This window comes from Eucyclogobius newberryi, unplaced genomic scaffold (genome assembly GCF_026437365.1).
Source record: "Eucyclogobius newberryi isolate DKJ021-1_F unplaced genomic scaffold, fEucNew1.0.hap1 SCAF_21, whole genome shotgun sequence".
Lineage (NCBI taxonomy): Eukaryota > Metazoa > Chordata > Actinopteri > Gobiiformes > Gobiidae > Eucyclogobius > Eucyclogobius newberryi.
The window spans coordinates 9,516,337-9,528,607 of record NW_027315846.1 but is presented as its reverse complement, the minus strand read 5'-3'; the positions used below and the strand labels follow the sequence as shown (position 1 = coordinate 9,528,607).

The following is a 12,271-nucleotide window of genomic DNA, read 5'->3' as shown; positions in this document are numbered from 1 at the left end:
GAAGTCTAACAGTGTCACAAAATAAACACGAGACGACTTCCACTACCAACTCAGGCCCAGAAAGGAACTGGAGGACACTTTACCAGGTCACCGATTCACTAATACGCACAATCTGGTAATTGACACGTTGCAGTACTATGAGGATCAAATATACGACCTTTTTTATTACACAGAGGTCCTTCTAATCAGTTGGCCCGCTTCTGCCCTGAGCCATTTTGCCAATTTAACTTGTGCGAGGGAGAGCAGAAGTCAGACAGGATGTGAAGACTGACACACAAGGAGAATGATAGGAATAAATTTGTTCTGAGAAGTTGTTTAGAGGCATAAGCACATGACAGGTTTCATTACTGTTGTGCTTAGGTGCGCAGCCCGACCCAACTGGGGCTGTTCTTTTATAAAACTCGCTGACGCTGCGGATGCACACTTCATTTCAAAGGTACTTATATGAAATCTATGCCATCACAGGCGAGGTGTATTTTTCATTTAGCAGATTTGTACACTCTATGCACGACTGAACCAGGCGTTTGCATATATATTGTACACAGAAGTAGATTAGTTAATAATGGAAGTTACCGGCTTTAAATGAAAATGTAACTTTTACAGAAGTGATTTTTGTAGATTAGTGATGTGTTTTGGGATTAGGAGTTGCTGTTATAAGGTCAGGGTCAGCAGTGGTAGATGCCATAGTAACAGTAGTATTTATGTAGTTTATGTAATTTGCTGCAGTGGCAAAACTAGAAGCAGAAAGTAATGTAAGGAAATTTCAATTTTTTTAAATACACAATGTAACATTTCTGGTTCCACAGAATGACATTAAACTTATCCCCACAAATGAAAGCAGGTGACATAACTAGGCCAAGTTACAGGTCAGATCTGTGGACAAGGGAGCCCAGGATTGCATGTTTAAGGGTATTGGTTTAGCAATCAGAACACCAGTAATTGAATAAACACAAAGATAGATTTATTGCCATACTGAGGAACATTCCAAGCTAGAAACATTTAAACACATTTGCACATTTAAAGCGGCTGTATCTTGTTTTGTGTAAGAACGTATCGTCTTAATCGTGTTACTCAGAACGGGAATGCGCTGTTAGCATAATAGTTGTTGTTAGCTTTACCGTGATGGCAAAACTGTGCTCTGGTCTTTGGATTATGTGAAAAGCTCATCCCGGTGAATAATTAGAACGCTCTGAAGGCATTAGGTAAGCAAGGAGAACATTTGGATTGCTGCAGACAGTTTAAAATTAACTAGTTTTTCTTATTTTTAACCTTTAATAATAGGGACCTGCTGCATAAGAGTGTTGAAACTGAGTCAAGTCCTATTTTTTTCTTGTATAAATCAATTCAATTAAAATAAAATAACAGTAAATAGTAAAATTACAGTTCCTAGGCTTGAAAGAAAACTTGCATAAAATCAAATAATGATCACTAACTAATGATTTTCTAATGTGAGGTTGATTCTTCTTGAGTGTTATTATATTTGATTCTTCTGATTACAACTGTCGCTTACTTCCTTTGTCCTAGCTCAATCTGTTTTAGTCTCACAGTTGTACAGTCTGTCACTTACTTCCTCTGGTATCCACCAAAAATGCCCTCACACCTTCCTCACCTCTTCCTCTTTATTTTTCTCCTCTCTCCCTCTCGCTCATTCTCTGTCTCCTCCATCTGCCGACCGCCATCATCTCTGCTACTTTTCACTTTGTACTTATTACCCTTTCACCCATCTGGCCCTCTTGCTGCCAGCCTCCCGTATTCCTCCCCTTTGAATCCCGCTTGCAGATGCGCCCGCTCGCCTCCCGTGACCTCCTATTGGTTGGCTTGTCTTTGAATGCTCGCTTTCATCCATGTTTCTTCTCCTCTCTCCATTTGAGATCTAACCCGCGCTCACCCGGGTCTCCATCCATCTACACCAGCCTGTCGTAAGTCGCTCACTTTCTGCCGGGACACTTAGCCTTTGCTCCCTCTCTGTACGGGCAGGATCCTCCCAGCGCCTGTCCAATTCATCACTGACAAAACTTCTTAACCTTGCTTCAATCCGTCTTCCGCGATCTCGGCTAGCTCTCTCTTTCATTGGGAATTTTGGAAGTAGTTGTAGTCGCACTTTGATCGCAAATGTGTTCAAAGGCTGGAGGAAATATGACCGTTTACTGGTAGTTTGGTCTTCAGATTAGAAAAGTTTGACAGAATATTTGAACTTGAATATGTTACTAGTAGTATTATTGAGCATTTTCACAATGGTCAATCTTCCCTCAGTAGATATGTTTGAGTGAAAACATGATTATATAACAGTGGCGTGCGGTGACTTTTATGGAGGGGCAAGCAAACCTGGGGTGTTCACTATTTAGTGGATAATAGAAAAGTGAAAAAAATAAAATAATGCGAGGATGGGCTTCAAACTCAGGTCTCAGGGCGAACGCCTATCCTACTGATCTAAACTCACATACCAAATCAGTGTGTTAAATGCATAAATAAGATGACTGCATCGACCAATTGCTCACACAAATTAGCGTTCCAAGTTATTAAATGACTGCCTGTATTTCTAACTAACATCTAGTCATTGGAAACATGAACAGAGCTTTAGCTACAAACAGAGACTTGTTTCTAAAAGATCCTTTTTAAGTCAGTTTGTTGAACATTCACTTATCCTCTGCACATGCACAGTTAGGGAAAAACATCCTTGCAAACATCCTTGATTCCCACACAGGTTTATTCAGCGTGGTTTGAGCTTAGATCCTCAGAGCGCATGTGCAGACCTATAAAAGAAGCTGCTCTGGTTCTAAAAGCTCAAGTTAGAGGGCGGAGCATGAACGGGCCTCTGAACACGGCCACAGACTGAGCCGCTGTTTGCCTGACCCGCCAGCCCCGCCCACATTCGGTTCGAATGCGTAAGGGTCTGGAATCGGAGTCCAAGCCAATGGAATCGTCGGTAATCAATTTACCCATCCAATCCCAGTCGGAGGTTTTAACGCGTCACACTGAGATACGGAAGTAGCGCTTTCCACCCCGTTCCAAAACATTCAAGATGGTGGACCCGGCTCGTGACCCGGCTCGTGACCGAGTGTTTACTTCTGCTCTTCGGTTTGAACAATCAGGAAAGTCCTCTCTACTCGCCGTGATGAACGTGCGTTAGATGCGGTTATACGAAGGGCGTCATCGCAATTCAGGAGACATTTTTTGCGTTCGGAACACGCCTTGTTGACATAGGCTACGTAATATCCGGTTAAACGTGTCGCGTTTTTTGCGTCACTTCTGGGTTTATGTGATTGGTTCTGTCTCTGCTCTCTAAACTCCGCCCTAGAAATTGAACCGCAGCGGTCGAGCCCCAGACCCACACACAGTTTTGATAAGTAGTTTGCCAAAACATGTTGGGAATGGCTGGTCAGGCAAAGCCGCTGTGGTAAAAGCAGAACCATGCTTCCCGCGCAGTAAATGCCCAGCGGCCTGTAGTGGCCACTAAAAGACACTGTGAGTTCAGCCAAGCTTCAGCAGCAGAAGTGAGTGGACAAACAGGCTTATTTGGATATGTTTTAGAACAATTTATATATAGTTGCGACACACGGTAATTTTAGATTTTATTGGCTGATAATTGATTGCCTTGATTGCCCTGAACGCACGCTACTGCTGTATAATCTTACCTCAGCTACTCATTTCATCCTCACCACCATCAACGTCTACAGCACAGTAAGGTGAGACATTTTCCAAAACAAATCATACATAGCATCCCTCTCTCCTCAGATTCCCCGCTCATTTACTTTCTGAGATTGACCTCATTCCACCCCACCCACTTTTTCCTCTTTTTTGCCACAGATCGGCACTTCCGTTGTTATCGCACTTCCTTCCATTTCATTTCATTGCGGCAACAATGAGTTGGTGTAACCAGCTCCTTCCCTCCTGTGAATATCGCGCTCACCTGTGGCTTTTATGAGCAGATTTAAACCACACGCGTTTCAGTGTTTTTGTTTTATTTTGTCTCTAGAAGCGCACGTAAAGGCAGCCTACGCTCGCCTCGTATCCTCACGTATTTGTGCGTTTGATCACGTGACGCTTGAACTCTCCGACACCTGTGATTGCTGTACAAAATGAGGAATAAAACTGTGTTAATTAAGCTCTACATTCCACTTCTCTTTAAAGCTGAAACACCCCATCACGTCCATCAGACCCAAGTGTGGACAGGGGACACAGCTCATTTCCCATTGTCCAATTGTCACTATCCCGGCTGAGGAGTAGTGTGTGGGAGGCAGTGTTGAAGAGGACACTGCGGGACAGTTGGAGACCACTTTGGGTGATTTTTGGGTGATTTTGCTCAAACACCTGTCTGTATGAGTCTGGCACCTGTTCTATTGGAAGAGAAGGTGAGACTTGTCATTTATTTTTTATCTTCAGGGTGATGTTCAGCCCACAAAGAGGTATTCAGAGAGCAGCAACCACCGAAAAACAAAAAATGCGTGTACTATTCACCTCACTCCGGAGGTCCTTCTGTGCGCAACCATCTGACGCAATCCTTGTTCCGTTTGTATTTGTTAATATTGGGCTGCTGAACTCAAGAGAAAATAAGTTCTACACAGTCTAAAAAGACGTTTTCGGGCCGCCCAGGGAATCGGTGCATTCTCGACTTCGTTGGTCACATGAATATTGGATATTTTACACAAATCAATCTACTTTATAGCATGTTTTTGCTGCAAGACTTTTCCCTTGTGCCAATACAACAGAAGTGCTGATCCGTGGCAAAAAAAGAGGCAAAAGTGGGTGGGGGAATAAGGTTTAATAGTAATTGTACATTCTAATGAATCTAATCAACTTGTTTGAAGCGATGTCTTGAATAAAATACATGGTAATTACATAATAATCATACATAATATACTGCCTGTTATTTGCTGTATAATTGTTAATTATAAGAAGAGATCAAGAGAATCACAGTAAATGTCCTGTGTGAGTGCGAGGCGCCATTTCCTCTGAGCGTCCATTAGCACAGACCCTTTCAGTGTAAGTAAACAATGTGGCTTTATGTGGAAGAATGGTGGCAAAGGCTAATCACATTTAGCATTATTATGACACAAATACTGTATAGCAAATTGAGTTATCAAGATGAAAAATAAACATAATCACGTTTGCCTTGACAACTCACAGGCGTCGTGCACCCGAATCTGCTTTGAAGACATGTAGACTTTATAGAACGTAATGATATTTTGGAAGCGAGTGGAAAAAAAACAGTAAACAAAACAACTTTTCATATTAACGGTTCATTGTGTATCTTTTGTGGAGCGATGACAGAACCTGCCACCTGCTCGTCTTCATGGAGATGTTATGGTTTTACTGGTTCCAAAGCCAATAACTTTCAATCATTCTGGCATTTTCCCTGTTAAAGCTGCTTCTAATGCTCGAAAATACCTTAAAAAAGCATCTTACGTTGAGAGCTCTCCACGGAGCTGACTTGTAACATGACCTGCAGGCATTTGCAATATTTTGAAGGGGTCTTAATATAGTGCGTGTGCCATAAATTTTTTGCACTACTGGGGAAAAGTCTGTTATTTTTGACAAGATTTTGAATGTCGAATAAGTTACTAACATAGGATATTTTATATATTTTACTTCATTATCATGTTTTTAATGATTTATAAAAAGGTTTACTGCAGGGGTGTCCAAACTTTTTTTCACCAAGGGCCGCATTTTGAAACTTAAACGGAGCAGAGGGCCACAAACAACTTGACAATGTCGAATTTGTTGAATGACAAAGTGAATCATTCGAAATTTTGCATTTGACATAATTGCGATGAGCCTCCACACCTTTAATTAGACCTGGAACATTAATAATAGGTTGATATAACATCAATGTGCCTGAACTTTCCCAATTTCACAGTAAAAAGTACAACTTTTTGTTATTTGGGGCGACATAGCAGGAAGCTGGAGGACCAAAAAAAATTGGTCTGAGGGCCGCATTTGGCCCCCGGGCCCTAGTTTGCACATGCCTGATTTACTGGAATTGCTGTAACAAATGTTGAATATTCCAGGCACAGCAATCATCTTTTTGGAGTCAAGCTGTTAAAAAAAGTTACAAAGTAACACAGTGCACCTTTTAAATATATTTCCTTATGAACGCACCCAAATGCCAGTTTAACGTTTGCTCCACATTTTTCTTCCTCCATCTACAAAGACACACAAGAATCACCGCTGTAGTGTATGATTAATTACGCTTGAGCGCCGGTTTACCTTAGTGGCCACGGTCCGCCCAAACAGTATGGCATAGCAGAGGTTGAGGGCGGAGGAGTAGGAGAAGACGCGCATCCTGTTCCTGCCGTGGGGAGTCATGCCAAATGGGCTGTTCCACTCGTAAAGCGTGAGGAAGAGCGCGGTCAGGTGCAGCGTGACGAAGATGCCCACCCACATGGACCAGTGCAGCGGCCACATGAAAGCACCTATGGGAGCCGCCGTGTCCTTACTGCGGACCTGGAAATAACAACGAAACAGCTGTGAGGGACAAGATGGCTTGCTCCGTGGGTTAAGTAAGACGTGTTTCAGGATTCTTTCTTTGTGAACTGGGAATTTTGCTTTGAAATGAAACGGCGGTGTGTGAGGGTATTATGCGCTGCAATCTGTCTCTCGCAGAGGGAAGTATTACAACCCCAAAATAACCACGGTTACTTTGAGTGCTCGGAGCAAAGATGGTTTATACACGTATTTGAGCGCTCGGTACAAAGCCACAGCAGAAAATGATTCAAATGTAGTCATCTGGACGGTCGTTCTCGATCAGATGGCTACATTTGAACCTTTTTCTACGATAGAGCACAAATGAGGATGGCATATCTCCACAGAAACAAGCATTGGGTCACACCAGGCCCAGTTACAGGTCAGATCTGTGAAGAGGTAACTCTGCTCACAGAAAGAATGTAGATTTTTCATGGTATTTTTGTCGTTTAATAAATACAAGACTGATATGTTTAATGCCATATTGTGGAACATTCCGGGCAAAGCAACAACATCTCCACAGAGACGAACAGGTAACAGAGCCCTGACAAGAATAAGTTACAACTTTTGTTCCATGCCAACTTCTGCTTAGGGCCCCTGAAGGCTCCTGGTGTAAATTCTCATTTTACAGACATTTTTTTTGCCTTATAATTGCCGGAAGCATTGCATTACATTCAAAAACAACCAGGGTTTAATTGTAATAGTTTAGATATAGCATCTTCAAATCAAGCACTCCAGAACTAAACTGGCTCTCATTTGTAACTATCAGTATTCAGACCGGAGACTGGGCACAGTAATTATTCACGGCCTAATACTCTGTGCTTCTCACTGAAGAGCAGACTGAGAGGGGCAGAATGAAAGGGGCAGGGGAGCGAGGCGAGACGGAGCTGTGTCTGCTGCTCACGCTAATACATGTCCGCCGTAGAAAGCAGATTAACTCATCACAGAACCTCGATGTAAATAATTAATGTACATGTCCACTGGATTATTCACACTGTTTGTACCCCCGGATGTCATATAGCACATTATCTGTAAGCAAACGGCCACAACACAACATGGTGAGTCCAAAGTAGAGGAATAAAATAATCATGATTGGGGTTCTGCTCAAATTGATGTGGCAATTTGTGTTTGTGGGTTTTTGATCTTTTGGAAATGGTCTGCAAGCTTGTTAAATACTTGAAAGAAACATTTCAAATGAACGATCTTTATTTAGAAATATCATCTTTTAATGACGCTTTTGAAGTTTTTTGGGGATGGAAGCAGGTGGGTTTCAAAGATGGATTCTCTTTGTTTTACAACATTAAAATATTTTAATTGATTTTTGAAGTCGTATTTTGGATTTTCATGAGCATAAAGACACAGAGATGGGGTGAGGAATATTACAAACTATAAGATTTGAACTCTGGTCGCTGAGTAAAGCTTCATTTACTGTACATGCCATTGCACGGCGTCCGCACAGACCACATTTTCTGTGTCGGTGTCAGGGGAAAATGTGTAACTACTGCTGCATTGAGGGTACAAAGACACACAGAAAGAGGAAAAAAAGATAATTTAATATTATAAAGATAAAAGCTTGTAGAGTGTTTGGAGCACTGATAATCACCTAACCGAGCTAATTCAGCTAATATTATCAAAGTATTTCTGAAAACCAATGTTTTCAATGTGTACTTTGGACTAAAATTTGGGTCATGTCACATACCTTGTTAGCCCCCCTTAATCAAAATGTTTGAATTTCACAAAATGTCTTGTGAAAAAAAGTGGAACTAGTGATCTAAAACACAAGAAATATTATATCAAGTTTTTTCTAAGCTTTTTTGTGTTCAGAATAAAATGAGAGAGTTCAGAGAGGAACAGCTTCATGTTGTCCTCTGTGGTTTCTTCTCCAGTGGCGGCCCTAGCGCACTTTGCATCCCCTCCTGAAGGGTGCGCTCTTCCCCTGCCCTCCTCAGATCTTGTTCTTGTGCACTTCTCCACTCTTCATAGGGAAGAGTAGGGAGGGATAACCCTAACCCTTTCCTCCTCCAGTTCAGCTCTCACTCATTTCTCCTGCTCCACCTCCTGCTTTAGTCAGTTTAGTGATTCCTTCATGTTTTGCTTGAAGGCTTCTTCTGTTTTTAATTTGCCCTGAACATATTTTAACTGCTGGTGCAGTTTAATCTCCTGGTTCATGGACTTGTCAATCATGGCCTCCATTTCTTGGACAAGTTATTCCTGGATTTGCTAGACCATCAAGCCGTTTTGCTGAGGATCCTCTTGTAGAATTTTTTTCTCCTCTTCATCAGACATTTTTGCCAGCTCAGACATTTCTTTTTCAATATTTGTCAATGCAAGTTCCAATTGAGTGTTTTTCTCTAACAGCAATTTAGTTTACTTTTCAATGCCCCAGTCTTTGGGTTTTTGAAAGAGTCTTCTTTACCTACCTCATATCTACCTGTTTTTGCAACCTCTTTCACTTTCTCCCAGTTCAGTTTGGACCTCTTGTGTTGCTTTGACCTGTTTGTCAAGTTTTGCAGCGCCATTTTCTGCAGTAACTTTCACTTGTGCTCTTTTTCAAGCCATTTTTTCATGTTTGATTTGGAATGAAGTCAAAACGATGGGCTTTTAATGCCTAAGAAAGGGGAATGCTGGTGTCACTTAAGGCATATTCATGCTCTACGCAGATGCTGATACATGTAGAGGCTTCTGTTCATCCTCTGTGTTGTTTTGTTCGTCAATTGTCCTTATACGATTTGTCTGCTCACAGTTTATGAATGCGTAACAACTTTGCTGTGCATGTGCTGACCACTGGGGGCAGTAGTGAACACAGCGCAACAGTGGAAGCTCATTAAAAAAAAAAGTTACCAAACAAATGAACACTTCTCTCACCTTGTTTTCTTGTCTCTTTCCCAACAAATGTGATCTAAAAACTGCCATGTTTGTATTTCTTTTTGCAGTTTTTCTTCCGTTTTGTTTGGTTTTTAACTGACTTTTTTTGCGCCCTATGATGACTGTTTACATTAGAAACAGTTGGAAGTATAAACGAAAGCTGTTGACCCTGTTGAGTTCTTTTCCTGAGTTGTGTGAGCGTTCATGTGCAGCATACATTGATATGGATTATGTGCCGTGTTGCTATGGTACACAATATTGATTGCCAAATTATCACTGACATAATATGCATATCACAAACAATCAAATTTAAATTCAATCTGAAATAAATGACTCTATTAACAGTCTGTCAGCAGTGCTATAGAGCTGCAAGATTATTTGCAGTCATTTCAAAATCACAGTTTAAACGCTCCCATATCGTTCTTTACTACCGTATACATCCCTGTATCTTGATTGGGTCTTATTCTGTGTAAAACATGCTGTACCTATAGTTTAGACCTCTACAAATGTTATTGGGCATTCTTCTGGAGTTAAAACTGTGAACTAAAACTTGTTAGTGAAAGTTTAAAACATAAATCTCAATCTAATTGTATGCCATTTGTGATTTTTTTCAATTCTAAAATCTGAACCAGGGCTCCTAACCACATTCTTTACAGCCATGTGATTGGCTATAGTCCTGTGGATTAAAATCACTGAGCCTATACGCATATATTTTGATACAAGGCCTATAACTTTGCCCAAATAAAGTAAATATAAGTAAATGAAAGTAAAGTGTTCACTGTACCAGGATGCCCAGGCTGGTGGAGTAAAATGGCGAGGTGAAATCGATGACCCTGCTCCTCGCCGAGTTGATGGAGAAGGAGGTCACGGCCATGTCTGCTGTCCCGTTCAGGAGGTCCCCCACCAGCCCCGTCCAGCGCCCGGCCCCGCTCCGAGCTCCGTACTTCCCGTCCCCCACGATGTACAGGTCAAAGGTGAAACCCATGTCCTCAGCAAGCTTCTCCAACAAGTCGATGCAGTATCCGTAGCAACACTTTCTCACGTCCTCTGGTAAGTCTGCAAGGAAAAACTATAGTTATTCAGGTATTAATATGTATGCTTAGTGCCGAGGTGGCAATTTTAACTAAATTTGACCCCAACTTAATGTCCCTTCCCCTTTAAATAAAAAAGAGGTCCAGAAACATCATCATTACAGTTTTATCCCAATTAATGATGTATCGCTTTTTTGCCAAGTCAACTCAGATCCCAAAGCTTTTAAAACTTGGCAGTAATGAGCGCGGTTGTTCTCTTTTAATGTTATCTAGACAATTTGGTGATTTGATATTTAAAATTATATTAGGGTTGCCAAAGCTATTCGTTTTACAGTCAACGCTATGACCGTTAAAATCGACCATTACATAAAAAAAGCTTGGTCATCCGTAATTTTTTAATGTCTTGTACTTTTAATCAAACAATATTAAGATGTCTCGTGATGGATTTGTGGTCCGAATGCCAAGTTGGAAATCTTTCAGAAAATATATATATCTTCTTTGATGACAGAAGGCTTGATCTCTTATTCAGCCTCGTCTTTTATGCTTTCGTTGGTGAAGTCAAAACGCCGCTTCGGGCTCGATCCCTTGATATGCACTTGAGATATTGAACCGGACTGACTACCCATGATCCCTTATTGATTTTGCTTCAGAAATCAGCTTGAGTTTTGGAGAGAGGTGGTCTGTGTGTGGTGGTGATGTCCATAGCAATGAGACGGAGGGCTTGGAAAACGGCGAGGAGGAGAACTCAAGACTGGATTTGAGTTCTGAATTTTGCAAAAAGCCCGAGCAAGTCTAAATCTCTTGTCTATTCTCTTGTCAAGTCAATTTTATTTGGAGAGCACTTTTCATGTACACAGGCAACTCAAAGTGCTTTACATAGAATTTAAAGACTTCACACAATTTACACATGTGTAGTAAATATTAAGTACTTTTAAAATAAATTAATACATACTATATGCACTTACAAATAGATTAGACATAAGCAAAGCTAAAAAGATTAGTTTTTAATTAAGACTTAAAAATATTATGCCTTATTTCAAAGCGTAGATTCTCTGGAAGGAAGTTTTACATCTGGGAGGAATAAAAAGAAAAAGAGGCTTCACCATGTTTGGTTTGAACTTGTGTGTTTAATGTTTTGTCATTACAATTCCACTTAATCTTAGTTGAGAAGTAGTATTGATAAGGACTTTTTACTGTTACATGAGTAAATTTTGAACCAATGCTTGAGTAATATTATCTTGAAGTAACAGTATTATAAAAAACAAACAAGTTTTAGAGAATGCGTAAAATATAAAATGACCATAGCCTACAAATGGTTATACATCAAAGTTAGCATACGTTAGCATACAGGACCTTCAACAATGTGAGCTGCAGTATCTGTGGGACCAGGCAAGACATGTGTTTCCTAAATATTGACAACTACTGATCCCACATTGTTGAGGCATCAAAATATGTTTCTTATCAAGCTCTTTCTTTATTTCTTTAAACTATTTTTTTTACCCGCAGTACAGTTTAGAAGTGTTCACTTGCTGGCTGCTATTATGCTCACTAACAAGGACAAGGAATGAATACAGACAGTTTGTTTATTTAATCAGTCATCATTTACGTCACGTGTCTGGTCGGTCTGGTTAAACCAACATTACACCCCTCATTAGTTTTTACTTTAACCTCAAAGCTATCAGGATTAATATTTAGGATACTTATTTAATTTGATTCCAAGTCTTGGAAATATTGGGACAGGATAAATAGGCGCCGAGCAAATTGCAAAGTTACCACAAGCAATTAAAAAGTGAATTGTGTGACATAGGCAAAGCAATGAGCAGATTACCAGAAGAATGTAGAATTAACTGAGTCTTTGAAGAAAAAACATTTTTTTGGGGGTATATTTTGTAAAATCTCACAGTAATGAGAAT

General features: G+C 40.6%; 1 protein-coding gene across 1 annotated transcript in view; it reads right to left on the bottom strand.

The window, feature by feature from the left end:
* The window catches only part of grin3ba (glutamate receptor, ionotropic, N-methyl-D-aspartate 3Ba), a 181,690-nt gene that overhangs the window by 43,274 nt on the left and 126,145 nt on the right, over positions 1 to 12,271 (bottom strand). Inside the window, exons 4-5 of the mRNA XM_072458207.1 lie at positions 10,112 to 10,383; positions 6,208 to 6,444 (exon numbers count right to left, since the gene is read on the bottom strand). Coding sequence (XP_072314308.1) covers positions 6,208 to 6,444; positions 10,112 to 10,383 — 509 coding nt within the window. The remainder of the gene's footprint in view (positions 1 to 6,207; positions 6,445 to 10,111; positions 10,384 to 12,271) is intronic.